This window comes from Drosophila hydei, unplaced genomic scaffold (genome assembly GCF_003285905.1).
Source record: "Drosophila hydei strain 15085-1641.00,03,60 unplaced genomic scaffold, DhydRS2 tig00000149-arrow-pilon, whole genome shotgun sequence".
Taxonomy (NCBI): domain Eukaryota; kingdom Metazoa; phylum Arthropoda; class Insecta; order Diptera; family Drosophilidae; genus Drosophila; species Drosophila hydei.
Window position 1 is genome coordinate 6409276 of NW_022045678.1, and position 18799 is coordinate 6428074.

Consider the following 18799-nt stretch of genomic DNA (forward strand, 5'->3'; position numbering starts at 1 on the left):
GATTATTATATTAAAAATAGCCAAAATACACTATAACTTTCATAGCATTTAAAGTTTGCAACACAATGTAAATACTTTCACTTATCGAATATATATGTGCAGCGTTTTTCAGCACTAATAAACGAGTATTGCAGCTAACTTAACACCGTAGTAAGCAGAATTTGCAGAGAAAATATATTGAAAAAATTCGTGTGTATAGCATGTGAAAACAAAGTTTTGTTTTTGTTCCATTCATTACGATTGCAAATAGATAACTCAACGCGTAAATGAACTAGTAAATCACAAAAAATAAAAACCAAACAAAAAGAGAAACAAACGCTAGAAAATGTTGCTGCTCGAAAAAGACGTTGCTGTTGACTAATAACAAGAGCACGCGTGTGTGTATGCGTGTGCCTGTGCATGTGTGTGTGTATATGCGCATGTGTGTGTGTGGAGTGCAGAAATGTTTTCCAGCGTTGGCAGCCATGGAATCAGCGTTGGTATTGCCTCTACCGTGCAGGACACCGATGGCTATGACTTCACAAAGGACGAGAATGCGGCCCGTTGGCGTGGCCTATTTATACAATCGCTGCGCAAGGTACTGGAACAGGTGAATCCGCGTGTAACAGCCAAAGAAGATGCTTTGCTGTATGTGGAGAACCTGTGCGTACGTCTCTTGGCCAAACTGTGCGCCAAACCCTTGCCGCATTCAGTGCAGGATGTGGAGGTTAAAGTGATCAAATCATTTCCACCTCCACTCGATCAGCGCGCCCTCAAGGAGATCAGCGAGCTAATCAATTCGAAGAAACGTAAATGTTTGCTACCCACAGAACGTGTCCATACGTTGCTCCAGAAGGATGTCCTTCAGTATAAGATCGATAGCTCAGTCTCGGCATATCTTGTCGCTGTGCTCGAGTGTATTTCCTCGGATATTTTGAGAACGGCCGCCGATTATGTGTGTCGCATAGCTCACAGTGAGATTGTTAAGGAGGACATTGAAGTGGTCCTAAACGCGGATGGCATGATTCTTGATATGCTCAACAGTAGCGGCGAGGAGCTCAAATGCAATGTCCTGCCAAGTCCGTTGTCCCTACCGGCGCAACGGGCAAGTGCTACATATGAGGAGACGGTAAAGGAGCTTATCAATGATGAGAAACAATATCAAAGGGATTTGCATATGATTATACGTGTCTTTCGGGAAGAACTGGTGAAGATAGCGCGTGATCCAAAGGAACTTGAACCGATATTTTCCAACATTATGGATATATACGAAGTGACTGTGACGCTGTTAGGCTCTCTGGAGGATGTGATTGAAATGTCACAGGAGCAGAATGCGCCCTGCGTGGCTAGCTGTTTCGAAGAGCTGGCGGAGGCAGAGGAGTTCGATGTGTACAAGAAGTATGCGCACGATGTTACCTCGTGCGCATCACGAGATGCTCTCAGCAATCTGCTGGCTAAACCGGATGCTTTGTCCTTAATGTCAGCGGGTCATGGCTTTCGAGAGGCAGTCAAGTATTATTTACCCAAGTTGCTACTGGTGCCCATTTGCCATGCTTTTGTCTATTTTGATTATATCAAACATCTGATGGATCTCAGCACATCACAGGATGATATCGAGAGTTTTGCTCAAGTGCAGGGACTGCTTCATCCACTACACTGCGATCTCGAGAAGGTGATGTCCAATTTGTCGAAGGAGCGACTTTTGCCGGTCAGCGGTCGCGTGCGTCGACAGATGGCCATCGAACGCACACGTGAGCTGCAGCTCAAAGTGGAGCACTGGGATGACAAGGACGTGGGCTTAAATTGTAACGAGTTCATAAGAGGTAAGTGGTGGCAATGATTCCATATAAACTTTACTAATATCAATCATATCACGCAGAGGACGCACTCAGCAAACTCGGCTCGGGCAAACGTATCTGGAGCGAACGTAAGGTGTTCCTTTTTGATGGTTTGATGGTGCTCTGCAAAGCGAATACTAAGAAGCAAACCCCTTCGGCAGGCGCCACTGCATATGATTTTCGATTAAAGGAGAAGTTCTTTATGCGTCGTGTTGAGATCAATGATCGGGCCGATACGGAAGAGCTAAAGCATAGCTTTGAGCTAATCACACGGATGCATCCCGCTATTGTTTTGTCAGCGAAGAGTGCACAGCATAAAAGCGATTGGATGGCCGATTTGATAATGGTGAACACAAAGTCAATGTTGGATCGTATATTGGATAGCATACTTCAGGATATTGAGCGGAAGCATCCGTTGCGAATGCCCAGTCCGGAGATCTACAAATTTGCTGTGCCCGACAGCGCTGAGAATATTGTGCTGGAAGAACGGGATAGTGGCGTGGTACCAATGATTAAGGGCGCTACTCTGTGCAAACTGATCGAACGGCTTACCTATCACATCTATGCGGATCCCACTTTTGTGCGCACCTTCCTAACCACATATCGGTATTTTTGTTCGCCTCAACAGCTGCTTACGTTGCTAATGGAACGTTTCGAAATACCTGAACCCAGTTTGGTGTATCAAGAACAACAGCAGCAGTCAAATAATATAGGCTGTAATCCAAATGCGGATATCGACAAGGATGCTGTTATGGCAGCTGCGACAGCGGTGGATAGCGATAAGATGTTAAAGAATTCGCAGCGCGAGGATTGGAAAAGGTATCGTAAGGAGTTCGTACAGCCCGTGCAATTCCGTGTGTTGAATGTACTAAGGCACTGGGTGGATCACCATTTCTACGATTTCGAAAAGGACTTAACATTGCTCGACAGATTGTTGCACTTTCTCAATGAAGTCAATAGCAAGTCCATGCGCAAATGGGTTGACTCAGTCCGTAAGATAGTCGATCGCAAGGTAAATATATCAACAAATAAGTTTGCATCGGTACATTAACTCAAGCCATTGCAAAATCTTAAATAGAGAAAAGGGCAGATTTTAATTAGCTGCTGTTAATTACTTAATTTTTAGGCAGTATATATTATGTATGTTCATGTAACAATATCTCCATCTTTTTATCATATGATCAATTTTAGTTATGCTTACATATGTAATGTATGTTTTAACTAACCAGACTTTAAGATTTTTAAGTATTAGCTAAATACGCAGGTAGACAAGGTATTCCTCGATTTAACAATATTGATTAACAAATATTTTTTTTCAATGCACAATGCACTCTTTTGTATAGAATAAACAAAGCAATAAGAAGATCGTCTATGCCTATGGTCATGATCCACCGCCCATTGAATATCATCTGAGTGTGCCTGATGACGAGATAACGTTGCTTACCCTACATCCACTGGAGGTAGCGCGTCAACTCACTTTACTGGAGTTTGAGATGTACAAGAATGTAAAGCCATCGGAACTGGTTGGCTCGCCGTGGACCAAAAAAGATAAAGAACTAAAGAGTCCCAATTTGCTGAAGATCATGAAGCATACGACAAATGTGACACGCTGGATTGAGAAGTCAATAATGGAGGCAGAGAATTTTGACGAACGTCTGGCCATCATGCAACGAGCCATTGAGGTGATGATGGTCATGCTGGAGTTAAACAATTTCAATGGCATACTCTCGATTGTCGCTGCTATGGGCACAGCGGCTGTGTTTCGTTTGCGTGCCACATTCAATGGGCTACCGGAGCGTCATCGTAAGTTCCTGGATGAATGCCGGGAGCTGAGCGAGGACCATTTAAAGAAATATCAGGAGCGTTTACGTTCCATTAATCCACCCTGTGTGCCATTCTTTGGTCGTTATCTCACTAATATATTGCATTTGGAGGAGGGTAATCCGGATCTGTTGACCAACACAGAGCTCATAAATTTCTCGAAGCGGCGAAAAGTGTCGGAAATAATTGGCGAGATACAACAGTATCAGAATCAGCCTTATTGCCTCAACGAGGAGCCAATCATACGCCACTTTTTCGAGCAGCTCGATCCTTTTAATGGAATGTCCGACAAGGAGATGTCCGATTATCTATACAATGAGAGCCTACGCATTGAGCCGCGCGCCTGCAAGACAGTACCTAAATTCGTAAGTCTAAAGAGCTAACAAAACTTGACCAATATTAAAATGATTTTCTTTGTAGCCTCGCAAATGGCCAAACATTCCGCTCAAATCACCGGGCATCAAACCACGGCGGCAGAACCAAAACAACAACAGTAACAAGTTGTCCAGCAATGCGACGGCTAATGTGGATCCATCACCAACGGCGGCACCCTCAACAACTACAACGACAGCAATCAGCAACAGCAGCATTGGTGATCAGAGTCCCCAGCATAATCCGCACGCCTATTCAGTTTTTGCTCAACAACGTACCACAGACAACGGAGAGGAAGCGCCGGCTCCGCATCTACCTCGCAAACCGGCGGCGCACGTTTGGACCCACAACAATAGCTATGCGCAAACGGAAGGGTTTATTCCATTAGATCAACAGTCAACGTCAGCAACAGTCAGCAATTGGACTATGTCCGATGGTTATGTGATTTCGGATGTGGATGTGATGCCGCCATCACCTCTGCCAAAGTTGATGATTAGTCCTCGGCATGAGGCTACAGTGCCACCGCCGCCGCCGATACCACCAGCCAGCAATCGTTCACCATTCCATGGACGCGCTGCTCAAGCGCAATACAGTCCTACGCACAGCATAGCTAGCACGGTGACGCTTATTGGAGGTGGTGGTATAGGGGATGTTAGTCCACAACTGAGTGACTTTTACTACAATAGTGAACAGAGCCAGACGCTGGGACAGCAGCAAACGGGTGCGGTACCCATATCGCCACATGTCAATGTGCCATCGGCAAACAGCATAGAGTATCGAGCTGTGCCACCGCCGCTGCCGCCGCGACGTAAAGAACGCACCGAAAGCTGTGCGGATATGGCACAGAAACGTCAAGCGCCTGATGCACCCACAGTGAGTTGGAAAACTGTTCAGTTAAATTTGACTTCATAAATATTAATTATTTTTCCCCCTTGCCAGCTACCTCCACGTGATGGTGAGCTAAGTCCGCCGCCTATACCACCTCGATTAAACTATTCCATGGCAGAGGGCTATGGTCGTCAGTCCAAGGAGTTTGTAGGCAAAAGTAGTAGCTTGTTGTTGCCAAACACGAGCAGTATTATGATACGCCGTAATTCGGCAAAGCAACCATCGCTGGTGGTCAATGCGTCAGCTATCCCGAACAATAACAACAACAACAATGCAACAATAGCAGCGGGAAACGAAGAGCCACAGCAACAGCAACAGCTACATCAGCAGCAACAACAACAACTGCAGCAACCACCACAGTCGATCTCGCCAGCATTAAGCTCCTCGACAACCACATCACCAATGACCCCTATGACGCCCATGTCACCTTACATTCCCAGCACTGTAGACGGCTCCAGCAGCTACCCTCCACAACAATACCAACTGCAGCAGCACCAAACTCGCCATCGACCGCAGCCAGCGCAAGCTCAGCAGCCTCTGGCTTGTGGGCATCATTTTCAACAACAGCAACTGCAGCATCATTCGCATTCACATCCACATCCACATCCACATACGCATACGCATACGCATCAGCATCCATCACATCACCCGAACAGACGCTCGTCCCCAAAGGAATTCTTTCCGAATGCCACGAGCCACGATGGCACACCCAAACTTCCACCAAAACCTAGTCTAAGCGCAAACTTCTACAACAATCCAGGTAAGCAGTAATATTACTACTATAATTAACCCTATGTAAACCTTGACATTCTTTTGCAGATAAAGGTACGATGTTTCTTTACCCAAGTACAAACCAAGAATAATATTTATTGCCTAGCGATGTGTGATAGGATAACAAAAAACAAAGTAGGAGAGAATACCACAGAGATAGAAAAAAGGGAAAACGTGGCATCAAGTGCATAGAAAATAGATAATATAAAAGATATAGATACAGTAAATATATATGTATGTGTATTAAATGAGATATATATAGTATGGACCGAATTAAATGCGACGATTTTTATTATTCGAAACTTAAAAAAACAACAAAAATTAAACATCCAAAATTGAAAGGAAAATGTATGTTATAATAAATTAAATTATAAGAAATTGTAAATATCGAGAACATTGTATTGATCGTAGCCCGTAAAAACAATAAAGTATAACACTATTGTTAGACATTCACATTGGTGGAATTTTTTGTTGCATTTCGCATTTTAGTATAAGGTATCCAGAATCGAAAATATACACACACCTGTATACTCAGTACAATAAATTGTATGTTTCCGACGCTTGTGGTATTGAAGCTACGCTTATAAAATGAAATAAAATCATTGATTTTAAACGATAATGAGGAAATGGGATAAGTTATCAAAAGAACATGAGAATTGCTTTTATGGTTTACGAGATCTCTGCGTCCATACGGATGGACAGGTCCACTCAACTCTGATCAAATTAATATATATACGTGTGTCATGCCTCCCTCTGTAACATGCATTTTCAGAATTATAATCTGAATTGATATTTTTAACGGGCTCAACGTTACATAACAAGTAAATTTTACGAGGTCAAATTTAATTTTGATAATCACAAAAGGCTAAAATAAAAGTTAACAAATTGCTAACTTTCATTCCCAAGCTTGACTTTAAATAAATTATAATCCACAAGGCTTGAAAGCTTTGCCAATCCAAAGCTCAAACTTGGTTTTATTTATTTTTTCTTATTTTAAACAATGTGTATGTTGCATGATGGTTTTCTTGAGGCTGCTGTTAAACGGCCTTGTCCAAAACACGAAAAAGACAAAAACTGGGCCATTAAACAGCTGACAGAGAAAAAACAGGTAAGGAAGTTCTAGCCGTGGTGTCCACAACTTGTATACATACATACAAAAGCATTTAAGAGTGCTCTCGTTCAGACTGTTCGACTAGGAGATACCCTTAGCCCGAAGAGGGGTTTTCAATCAACACACGCCCGGCGATATGGGGTATACTATCAAATTTTTAGAGTGTGATAATGACACCCATATGTGTGTATTTGACAAAGCACAAGTATCTAAGAATTTAAATACGTAGCCAAGAAGTCAAAATTGGCTTTATATGACTTAGCTCGTCGTCCCGAACAGTCTTATATGTACATGCTCATGGGGTTTGACACACCTCATTCTACATGTTACACACATTTTAACAGAACCATTATACCCCAAATTCCCACTTTTAATGGGCTTAGGGTATAAACAAGAAAAAACCAAAACAGGTGACCGGAACACCTGTTATTAAATGGATCACAAAATAGTTGAAAGGTACGTTGAGAGGTCGTTTATTGGTTTGAATTGTAAATAGGTAGGTAGGTAACTCGGAAAGCCCCACGTCTACATCTACATTGGGTTTGGCTCATGCTAAGGGGCATAGCGAAAGAGGCCTAATTAAGGCCGATTGTGCTAATTGTTGTCAATGTTGTGTATTGCACTTTAATCATATAACAAGAACGACAAAAACTTTTTATTTCCTTTCGCTTTTCAGCGAACGTCGATGACGTTGGTGACGTCGCTCAAATGCTTCCTGAATTTTGGATGATTGCCCCATAACTGGTTATTCGAGCGTTTCTGAGACGTTTTGTTTTTTTTATATTTGTAACGAAACGGGAAGGCAGGTTTTTGTATTTGGTTTGTTCACGGCTTATACCCTAACCAACCCCAAAAAGGTAATTTAACCAGTAAACCATTGTCGTAACTAAATTAAAATACTTGAGCAAAACTATATTATACTTTTTTTACAAACAATCTATATGAAACACATGTGTAAATATTAAAGTTTCGCTCATTGGAAAACTTGAAATCAAAAAAAAAAAAAAAACAATTTATCTATCGATTGAGATGTAGCAAGCTAAAAGGCACCGAAGACTCTTATATGAAATTATTTCATATGCCGAACATGTTTTAACATAAATTTAAACATTCTTTTAATGTAATATATTTGTCTCTTTTTTAGATATAAACTCCCAAAATATACTGCGAAGCACAAATGTGCTTCATATTTTTGAGTTGTAATCTAACTAGGCTCGAAAGAGTATTCATGTTTTGACTTTACATATTTAAAAGAAATCAACTCAATTTTTATTAACATTTTTTATTAAGAAATTCGATTGCATTGCAGGTTGAATAACCGTAGCACGGGACTGTTTCATATCAAATCGTTGATACAAAATTAAGAAATAAAACACATATAAGCAAATGGTAAACAAATACATATCTATATGTTAGACACACGTGCATAATACCTACAGATCTATATCTGAATACAGTTATAGATGTATAATATATACAAATATATATATATATATATATATATATATATATATATATATATATATATATATATATATATATATATATATAGTTCTTTGATTTATTGTTTGTAATTTCGCTTTTATTTATAGAGACATTGACAGGGCGACAGTCAAGGCCGTTGGCCAAGATCAGTTCTTAACTTTTGCCTGCAGAATAAAAATTTGTATTAGATTGATAGATGTGTATATGTTAGAAGTATTATACATATTATTATATAAAGACAGCCATTGGAGATAGTTGTATTTATTAAACATTTAATATATAATTAAAGGTCAATTATAAATGGTACTTATTCGACTTTTATCGCAGTCTTGACCAACATTTTGGTAGATATTGTTTATCATTCTCATTTACGCGACCTACGACAACAATTCTCTCGCCGTCTTCATCACTCTTCATAATAATATCATTTGCATATCACATTTCAGTTGCGCAATTAACGCGTTAAATTATTCTATGAATATATATACATATGTATATGTACATAAATAAGCATACATTGCATTTAAGATGAAGAAGAGAACAGCCACGGCAATCGCTAAAATTACTCAATGAAATTTACATTTAATTTGTCTTTGATTGTAGCTAATGAGAGACAAGTCTGTGTCGACAGCAGTTCTCACATAATTAGCGTCTAAATTGGTCAACTACATAATTGTATTACATGTGCCACTCAATTCGCCATACCACGGGAATACCTCGAATAGTTCATCACATAGTACATCTATAATTCCTCCGATTCAATTCGTGGCTATCATTTGCTTTTACGTTCTTCTTGGTACACTATTATTGCTGAATGAAAACCCCACATAACAATGTCTAGCGAAATGGCTTGCGTTCATACGGACAGACAGACAGATAGACAGACAGGCGGACGGACAGCAAGACGGACATTGCTCAAAGCCAATGCACTCATTCATTTCATGATTGAGTATAATTATTATGCAATCCTCTTAAAAGTTTAGTTTAGTAATGCTTAAATTTACTCCACGATTGTGTAGAAAAAGGCAAGGTAAGATAACAGATAACATAGATCTTATTGAACCCAGAATATTACAAATAAACTTTTATTTTTCTACTAATTTAATTTAATTTAATTTAATTTAATTTAATTTATTTGTTTTGGCCTTGCTATTTGGCCAATATTGAAGCTATAGAATTGCCATTTGGAATACAAGCTACAAAACTATTTATTTTTCAGAGCTAGAAACTTAAGAGTTTGATTGTTGAATTATTGTTGACTTGAAAATGTTCTGTATTTTGCCGTTTTCCATAAATTACCTTACTGAAGATTCCTTCTAAGGATTGGTCAACAATCATATGTCACCGCCTGCTTGGGGCGTGACAGATCGAGGAAAACGGTATTATCTAGAGTTTTGCAATTAGGAACTCAAAACTCAAACGACCACTTCTCCTATTGATTAGGCATATATATAGACTTCTTAACGGCGAATCCGAAAAACTATATCTTGCTTTGGAACTAGTTCTCCAGATTCAATTAATTTTGGAACATGGTTGAGTATTATGCAGTCGCTACCATTACAACAATCTTACTTGATGTAATCCGAAATATACAGTTATATTGAAATTAAACATTCTTAAATCCTATTCCTGAATTCATAGTTTTTTCGGATAAACTGTACATGGAGAAAGTCCATATCTCTGATTTATGTAAGGAGAAGCAGTAAAAGCTTTTAGAGAATTGATAGATGCAACGAAAATCGAAGGATTTAAATTGGTATTGGATTGTATTTAAAGTTAAAGTTAGCCGCAATTCAGGTAATTATCTTAAATAAGTTAGAATCGTGCCTCTCTCCGAGGCTAATTATGAAATCGATGATGGAATGGGAATTGGGCTTGCAGGTGTGTGTTGTACTTTCCCGAATAATAAAGTTAATGACGAGCGTTACGAGAAAAAACCAGCTGAGAATCGAGAATCGACAATCAAGAATCGAGAACCGAGAACCGAGCGGGTTGAGCGATCTTATTTGTGAGCATTGTGAGCGTCGGCATTGTCTTTATGTTAGTAATGTGTGTGTGTATGTCTGTCTCACAGGTTTTATAAAAGCAGCAAGAGGTGCAACAATTTGTTCAGTTCGGTTGTGAACTTCAGAATCATTGTCAAGAGTGTTCAGCTATATCAAGGATCAGCTATAAGCCAGCAGACTGAACACAAACACGCAGCAATTGCTTTAGCCGAACTGAAAAACAATTAACATCAGCCACATAGAACGTGTTGCCAACAAAACAAAATACAACAACAACAACAACAACAGCAAAACAAACAAAAATGCTGGCCAGTGAAAATTTTCAAATACACCACTACAACCGCAATTCTATATATAAGCCCTACGATGAGGAATTGGCAAGCATGGCGAAGCAATTGACGACCACGGCTGATGCAGCTGGTCTCGATGCAGCGCAGGCGACAGTTGAGTACGGCAATCCAAGCAAGCAAATGTTAGGCAGCAGCTCCTCGAATAGTAACAATAATAACAGTATTGTTGCCAATGGCCTGCCCAGCTTTGTGGTCAGCCATCCCTCGGCCGAATTCGAGGGCTTTATACGCGCCTGCGTCGATGAGATTATACAGCTGGCCGTCTTTCAAGGTACCAATCGCTCCTCGAAGGTTGTGGAATGGCATGAGCCTGTCGAGCTGCGTAAGCTTTTTGATTTTGAGCTGCGGGATCAGGGCGAATCGCCGGATAAACTGCGCCACCTGCTCCGCGAGACAATACGATTCTCGGTAAAGACAGGTCACCCGTATTTCGTCAATCAGCTGTATTCGGGCGTGGATCCCTACGCGCTGGTGGGTCAGTGGCTCACCGATGCACTCAATCCAAGTGTTTATACGTATGAAGTGGCACCCGTTTTTACGCTAATGGAGGAACAGGTACTCGGAGAGATGCGCCGCATTGTTGGCTTCCCCAACAACGGACATGGCGATGGTATCTTCTGCCCAGGTGGTTCGATAGCCAACGGTTATGCAATCAGCTGTGCTCGCTATCAATATGCGCCTGAGTCCAAGGTAAGCATCGGCTGAAGGCCAAACCACTTTTGGGTTGCGTTTTACGGCTTGCGTTGTGTGTTTGAAGCCAAGCCAAGCGGAAGTGAAGTGCACGCGACCTAGACACTCGGCTAACATAACAGACACGTTTTACAGTACAGTGGCCTCGAAAATATTAGTCAGTGCTTGAGGCTAATTGCATTATGCTCTAGTTATTGTTGTATTTTGGATAAGCGACACTTTTTTTAAGTTTTATGAAGCATTTCTATTCATTTTCTGCCTAAAGTCACAGGTGCTGTAATTGTAATTTAAGTAGTTTTATTTTTATTCAGCTTGAGGGATACAAATAGCCCTAGAAGACACTTGGGAGTTCAGGCACGAATGTTAGTCCCAACTTTAAACGGACTATATTTTTGATGGGTTTTCACAAACTATTTTTCAACTCTAAGTGATTTAGTGACGCATTAATTAGAGACTACAAGATTCTAGTCTCGAATGTGTAAGAGGTTGATGGTCCGTCTTGTTGTCTCTCTGCCTGCCTGTATGAAAGCAAACCATTTAGCCGATATAGAAGTTAAGAAATTGAAATTTAGATTTATACTCCAGGGTTTTCCGGTACATCCATTACGAGCGTTACTTATCGAGAAATGCTACCTCTAGACTTCAAGGGACAGATAATATAATATCTATATCTACACCAACTGGAGGAACAGAAGCTGAAATTTTGGCACGTAAGATACTGTATTTTAAGAATCTGTTCTATTTTGAGTAGATTGGTGCTTCAGACTTGCAATTTGGAATATTAATTGTGAGAACAATACGCTTCTAAAAAATTTAAAATTTGGGTCTCAGAGCTAGAAACTCAAAATTTGTCTATTGAGTTGTTGTTGACCACCTCGATCAAATAAAAAATGTACGCTCTGTTGGGGCTGGGGTACGTTATGCTTTTATATATAATAACTACCCCCTACGGAGGCAAAGGTAAGGGCGGCGCAAATCGGAAAGGACTATATAGAGTTTAGTCTTAAGACCAATTGTATTTTTAGCACTATAAATACTAGACTACCAATTTGGGATATTTATTTGTATACAGTCCCGAAAAATATACAGTATATATATTATGCAAATATTTATTTTCTTCCAGTTGGTTGAAAGGAAAAATAAGAAAGTGCAACTTCTATAGCCACAAAATGTAAATTCAAATCTTTAGCTCAAGATTTCAATTTTGCTTTTATTAATCCAATTCTATTAGATAATTTCCCTACCCTATCTTTACTTTGCATTCTACAGAGTATATTTTCGAATTCGCACCTTAACGTAATAGTCAAATAGTCAAATTTTGGGGTTTCGTATCGGCCAGGCGTCAATTTTAGAAATTCAAATCCAAATGTCGAGCTCAAATAATGTTCAAATATAACAGAATTTGTAAAAAAGAATATATATATTCAAATCTGATTTGCCGTCACTGTTGGTCTCGATACAATTTTACCCGATTTGGCACGTCCCCAGCATATACATTAGTCTTGGTGTATCAACTAGCTTATATACCCCAATTTGAAGTCTAGCACTTTAAACTGTAGCATTTCTAGTTGCTTAAACTAACCTCAGAAAGCAACTGACAGCTCTAACACAAATATAGGAAAAATAAGAAACTGTACAAAATTTGAAGATTCTAGCTCCAAAGGCTTACGAGACATTTTAAGTCGATTGCATTTAAACGGGAATATTTATCGATTATATGAAAGAAGCTTGAAAGAAGCTTATAGGCGGAGCTACAACAACAATTACAACTCACTCAGAAGGGCAGATCCACGGACAGACAGGACTAGATCAGCTAAGCTCAGCTCATTGTTCTGATCTGAAGAATATATACTGTACGCATCCTTCTGCATTCTCCCATTTGCAATGCGTTCAGTTTTTAATCAAAGCTGTCCCGAAAACTAAATATTTAATTATGAAATCAAACACATTTGATATATCATCATCTCTATACAATACTCTATTCATTTATTCCAGAAAAATGGGTTGTTTAATGCGAAGCCCTTGATAATATTCACATCCGAGGATGCCCATTATTCAGTCGAAAAGCTGGCCATGTTCATGGGTTTTGGCAGCGAGCATGTACGGAAGATAGCTACCAACGAGCTGGGCAAGATGAGTCTGAGCGATCTCGAGGAACAGATTCAGTTGTGCCTAGACAACAATTGGCAACCGCTGATGGTATCCGCGACAGCGGGCACCACAGTGCTGGGTGCTTTCGATGACTTGTTGGGCATTTCCAACCTTTGTCAGAAGCACAACATGTGGATGCATGTGGATGCCGCCTGGGGTGGCGGAGCACTTATGTCCAAGAAGTATCGAAAGCTGCTAAATGGCATTGAACGGTAAGTTGGGAAGGAAAAATATGTGCAGTTCTTCTGCTAAAATTGAAAACTCCTTAAATAGCGCCGATTCGGTCACCTGGAATCCACACAAGCTTTTGTCTGCCTCACAGCAGTGCTCGACTTTCCTGACACGCCACACCCAGGTTTTGAGCCAGTGCCACTCGACAAATGCCGCATATCTGTTCCAGAAGGATAAATTCTACGACACATCTTTCGATACAGGGGACAAGCACATTCAGTGCGGTCGTCGTGCGGACGTCTTCAAGTTCTGGTTCATGTGGAAAGCCAAGGGCACAAGAGGCTTTGAAGCGCATGTGGAACAGGTCTTCGAAATGTCCGAATATTTTACAAACAAGCTGCGTGAGCGTCCCGGATTCGAGCTAGTGCTGGATAAGCCGGAGTGCACAAACATTACGTTCTGGTACGTGCCGCCCAGTTTGCGACAAATGGAGCGCAATCAGGAGTTCTATGATAAGCTCCACAAAGTGGCGCCCAAGATTAAGGAGGCCATGATCAAGAAAGGTTCCATGATGATCACATATCAACCGTTGCGCAAATTGCCCAACTTCTTCCGATTGGTACTGCAGAACTCGTGCCTGGATGAATCCGATATGTTATATTTCCTCAACGAGATCGAAACGCTCGGCCAAAAGTTGTAGTTGGACGATGGATGTGCTTTATTCATATTAACAACATTCTTCTTAGGCATATGTTTGTATATATGTTGGCATTATATATCTTTTAACTCGCGATAATCATATTAGATTATATTTGAAATTGATTGAGTACGTTAAGCTGCAGCGATAGCAAAAATACACCATGTAAAGCTCTTGGATAAATAAGTTGTATTGTTATAAATCTATATAAAAATAAAAATACATTTAAAACAAATGTGTATACTACATGGGGGCGTATCATCAGGAACTTCTATCAATATGTTATTTCAAAACAGCTCAATGTTTGATCAAGTAGTATTATTGAAACAAGTTTCCTTTTCAAATTTTTAACAAATCCACTATAAGGTTTGGAAGATCTTAACAGTCTGCTCAATATTCTTAACAAAAACAATGCATATGAGGGGTTTTTAGCTGCTAGTTGTTGGTTCGCTGAAGCCATGGCCATTGAGTAATATCATTTCCGCCCGCCTTGACAATTGCATCATGTATACTTAAGCTCTCTCCAGGCGGAATGCCATAGCCGATTTGGAGGCCGTGTGGATTGGAGGGCGTCTGACAGTCCATGGTACATTCTTTGCGCAGCACCGTGTCCACCTCCACAGAAGAAAAAAATGCCACCGACATGGGCAGATCTTTCAAGCCAATGCGTGAGGCACAAAAGGCGCGAGTGAGCAAATTAGTCACATGCATGGCTAGTGCTGCCTTTGGGGCCAATTCATCCTTCACGAGATAGCGCAACTCATCGTGAAAGCTCAAACAGAATCGAGCATGTGGACCCAAAAGCCAACGCATGCTAACAAGCATTAAATGCAAAAAGTCAACTGCTCCGCTCTGTACCACCCAATTGACACGAGTGGGCAAAAAACGTTGATCCATATCTGCTTCCCCATGGGAATCCAGAGCACGACTTAGACGACAGCTGAGGAATGGCGTCTCGGGCTGTTCGCGCGTAGCAATTTCCTCCAGGCGATTGAACATAGCGCTCTCCGTACCACCCTGCCAACTAGGACGATGGAACATTTCATTCACTGGACGATTGCATTGCAGAGCTAAGCGCCTGGCATCATAGCTGCTGTAACTGTAAAAGAATGAAGCACAGGGATAAGACAGGCATTTATTAAACGTATTGTGGACGTACGCTATGTCTTCCAGCTCATCACGAAACTCTTCACGTAGTCGATATACACGCTTGCCTTTCGTTGCAGTAAACATTTTTATGGCTTTCGATTTGGCATCGGTTGCGCTTAAAGATGGATTGAATTGCTGGAGAAGCGTTTCAGCAAACTGCTGACCTGCGCCATAAATGCGCGCATAGTTAAGAACCTTTGCATGATCCCTTGATATGCCGGCTACCTTGGCTGTTATTGAGTGCATGTCGTTGCCATTCGATTTATTACCACTAAGGGTCATCCAGCCAAGGGGCGTGGCACCGTGCTCACCATGGGCATAGGCATCGCCAAGCACAGAGGCAATCCATAACTCCTGTGAATCCACATCGGCGCCAACCAACTTATAGCCTGGTGGCGCTTGTACCATTGAACGTAACTCGGATCCAATGCGATTGATACGCGAATTGGAGGCAGTCATCCAAGTGGATTCCATAGCTCGTCGTGTCAAAGTGCCAGCAACCACGACTTGGGGTAAAATGGCCCCGTATAATATACGTTGTCCATAGGATTGTAGCTCGGTAGGCAGTTGCTCTGACTGTAGCCAGACCACCATTTGACCTAAAATGCGATCGCGATTGTTCCTCCAATAGGACATCATGCGAGCTATTTCAACGACACGAGTCGCAGCCTGGCACGAAGGATCCCCACTACTGAGTGCATTCTCAGAGAACTTGTTTAGAAAATCCTTCGACAGCGGATTGCCCACACGAAACGAAGAGCCGTTTTTGTGAGGCAGCTTCAAAAAGAAGCAGCAGTCATCTATCACATGATTGCACCAGACACCAGAGCCTGTAAAGCAGAGAACATATATAATGAAGGCAAATTCCTTTAAAGTTTCATTTACCTTTGTATTGCTTCTCGAGTTGCTGTTGTCGCTGAGATATTTTTTTGTAGAACTGCCGCTTGCTTAGGTGTTCATCCATTTGTTTGGGCAGCTGATCCATGGCTAGATCTGCTTCCTCTCCAACAGCCAATTTGCGCGCAAATTCGGGAATGGCACAGCGTGCGAGCAGTTGTTGAATGGGCAGGTCACTACTGAGTTGACTCCCGGAACTGCGAAAAGGCACTAGAAACCCCCAGCCATGCTCGCGTAGATAGTGAAGCGGATAGCTCTCCCAACAGAGGGATAGTAGCTTGGCTGCTATCTGCATACCAGTGCTAATGTCACAAGCCCCAGGTGTCCAAGGCTCCTCATCCAGATCTGCTTTGTAGCTGGGGGGTGGCTTGCGGCACAGCTTACGATACCATTGCGGATAACCGGGCAGGAGGGGCCTTCGCGATGGTAGTAATGCACGCTGTTCATAAAGATGCTGGAACTTGCGCTGCAATCGCAGCTGCTCAACGCTGAGTCCTTGTTCTGACAGCTGCACAGTGGGTACCTTCTTGCGCTTGGGCAGCTGCTTTAGCTTCAACGGCTGCACGCTCCAATCCTCATCCCAGAGCCACAAATTTTTGCGATACTCTTCACCGTGAAGCAACGCACAAGCTTCTTCCGCACGTCGACCTAAATGGTATTTGGCCTCAATACTGAGATCCTCGTAGCTTAACTGAGCATCGCGAATATAACGCTCCCAGTTGGAGTTCACGGGCAAATAGGCAGAGCCCATTTCTAGCATTCCCGCCAGAGTTACGGGATGTGGAAAACGCTCTTCATATAAAGGATAAAGCTTACAGAGAATGCGATGTGTCGCCTCTACATCGCCGGCACAGTAGTTCACTAGAGATTGAAACTGTTGTCGCACTTGCTCCAGCGTGCCTTCAACAAATATATTTCGCGGTTCCTTGGACAAGGGCTCACCACCGCAATACAAACGATGCACATCCACTAAGTTATTTAGTGAGCTCTGGGCCAACCAATCCAAATCCTCCGCAGTGGGTTCCTTCTTTGATTTGAGCATAGCTCGTTGATAGCTCGTGACGCCACTGACGCACATGTGCAACGACATGGTATCCACAAAGCGTGTATTCGTATCCTCTATCAGATACTGCTCACGGAGTCGTGCTCTATCATAAGAGACATTGTGACCGACTACTAAGGAGTGTTCGCTTAGGCCGAGAGGTATGAGCTCGTCGAGCGTGTAATGTGGTCGTTCATTGCTATCCACCTCGATTGGCTCAACGTGCGGCACATTTAAGCGATGTTTTGTAAGTTTTGGACTTACCCAGCAGTACCAGCGCTTGGTGCTCACCGCGGTTGCCAGTACTGGGTCTTTGCCTGCACGCACGCAGACCTCCACATCGAAAATTATCCCTCTTTCGAGTGGATGTGCAACGGGCGTCGCAGTGCCATCGACTGGATCGTAGGCCGTCCAACCGGCATAAAAAGCCCAACGCTTGGGCTTTGCAGGAAGCTCCTTGCATGCAACCAGTGCTTGGAGTAGTGTCTTATAGGGTGCAACCTGCTCTTTGGCTATAGCCAGAAAGTGCTCCTCAATGTTTTTTCCACGCAACGGCGGCAGCTTTAACTTCACATCTGGCATGGGCGATATGCTGGCCACATCGATCCCATGACGCAGCAATTCCGCAGTATATGCTTTAGCGGCGAGATGTTCTGATTCGGAGTACTCTCGTTTAGTTTGTGGAAAGAGCTGAGCATGCAAATTCTGCGATATCATCTGCACTTTCACCAAGTTTTCAGCATACTCCGAATTAGTGGAATCCTTCGTCTTTGAAGGCAGCACATGTTCTGGTTTTATTTTTGTTTTGCCTATCTGCTTGCGATAGATCTTTACGCTGCTGCTGGCGTAATGTTCACGCCCAGCCTTAGTAGCGTAACAACGTAGCAGTCGCATTACCATTAAACCTCTCGAAGGCACATTATTTTCAAACGAATATCATCTAATTTCAGCGCTCATTGTGATAAATAAAAATGTATCGAAATTACAATCGATCAGCCGCCACAGACATTGATAATGGAATGACATTGTGTCCTCTTCATCAAATAATATTTATTTGTGGTCTACTATTCAAGTGATACGTGAAATAATTTCTAATGTGTGTGACGTTTTATAACTCAACAAATTGATATCTTAATTAATGTCACAATATAACTTAAAACTGGAATGCCAGTTACTTTCCTTATAGAATACTTACTTGCGACGCAATCGATCAGTCCGATACAACAAATTTTTAATGTTCACTTCACTTCACAGCACTCTTTTGTAAAGTACAAACCAGTACTATCGAAAGGTTTAACCGTCTCTTATTGCAACCAATATTTGAAGTAATCAATCGTTGCCAAAGATAAAAACAATTTAAAACGCATGCATAGCATTTGTT

General features: G+C 41.7%; 3 protein-coding genes across 3 annotated transcripts; 2 read left to right on the plus strand and 1 right to left on the minus strand.

The window, feature by feature from the left end:
* Positions 1-103: 103 nt before the first annotated feature.
* LOC111594674 (protein son of sevenless) lies at positions 104-6015 on the plus strand. Its single transcript, XM_023308084.2, has 6 exons — positions 104-1802; positions 1859-2829; positions 3161-4003; positions 4059-4883; positions 4950-5658; positions 5718-6015. Exons 1-6 carry the CDS (start codon positions 443-445, stop codon positions 5759-5761), a joined length of 4752 nt encoding a protein of 1583 aa, XP_023163852.2. The 5' UTR covers positions 104-442; the 3' UTR covers positions 5762-6015.
* A 4357-nt stretch (positions 6016-10372) lies between these two features.
* On the plus strand, positions 10373-14463 carry LOC111594663 (cysteine sulfinic acid decarboxylase). Its single transcript, XM_023308065.2, has 3 exons — positions 10373-11311; positions 13307-13674; positions 13736-14463. The coding sequence occupies exons 1-3, from the start codon at positions 10574-10576 to the stop codon at positions 14331-14333; spliced, it is 1704 nt and encodes a 567-aa protein (XP_023163833.2). The 5' UTR covers positions 10373-10573; the 3' UTR covers positions 14334-14463.
* A 153-nt stretch (positions 14464-14616) lies between these two features.
* LOC111594736 (DNA polymerase subunit gamma-1, mitochondrial) lies at positions 14617-18517 on the minus strand. The gene is made up of 3 exons (XM_023308172.2): positions 16365-18517; positions 15490-16309; positions 14617-15429 (listed from the first exon to the last, which is right to left on the minus strand). Exons 1-3 carry the CDS (start codon positions 18316-18318, stop codon positions 14766-14768), a joined length of 3438 nt encoding a protein of 1145 aa, XP_023163940.2. The 5' UTR covers positions 18319-18517; the 3' UTR covers positions 14617-14765.
* Between the last annotated feature and the right edge of the window lie 282 nt (positions 18518-18799).

Bases quoted from the DNA above. Each gene is read 5' to 3' on its own strand.
- LOC111594674 (XM_023308084.2), top strand. From the start codon at position 443: ATGTTTTCCAGCGTTGGCAGCCATGGAATCAGCGTTGGTATTGCCTCT. The intron at 4,004-4,058 runs GTAAGTCTAAAG...TTTTCTTTGTAG, and splicing joins GCAAGACAGTACCTAAATTC to CCTCGCAAATGGCCAAACAT. The intron at 4,884-4,949 runs GTGAGTTGGAAA...CCCCCTTGCCAG, and splicing joins AAGCGCCTGATGCACCCACA to CTACCTCCACGTGATGGTGA.
- LOC111594663 (XM_023308065.2), top strand. From the start codon at position 10,574: ATGCTGGCCAGTGAAAATTTTCAAATACACCACTACAACCGCAATTCT. The intron at 11,312-13,306 runs GTAAGCATCGGC...CATTTATTCCAG, and splicing joins AATATGCGCCTGAGTCCAAG to AAAAATGGGTTGTTTAATGC. The intron at 13,675-13,735 runs GTAAGTTGGGAA...CTCCTTAAATAG, and splicing joins CTGCTAAATGGCATTGAACG to CGCCGATTCGGTCACCTGGA.
- LOC111594736 (XM_023308172.2), bottom strand. From the start codon at position 18,318: ATGGTAATGCGACTGCTACGTTGTTACGCTACTAAGGCTGGGCGTGAA. The intron at 16,310-16,364 runs GTAAATGAAACT...TCTGCTTTACAG, and splicing joins ACTCGAGAAGCAATACAAAG to GCTCTGGTGTCTGGTGCAAT. The intron at 15,430-15,489 runs GTACGTCCACAA...ATTCTTTTACAG, and splicing joins GATGAGCTGGAAGACATAGC to TTACAGCAGCTATGATGCCA.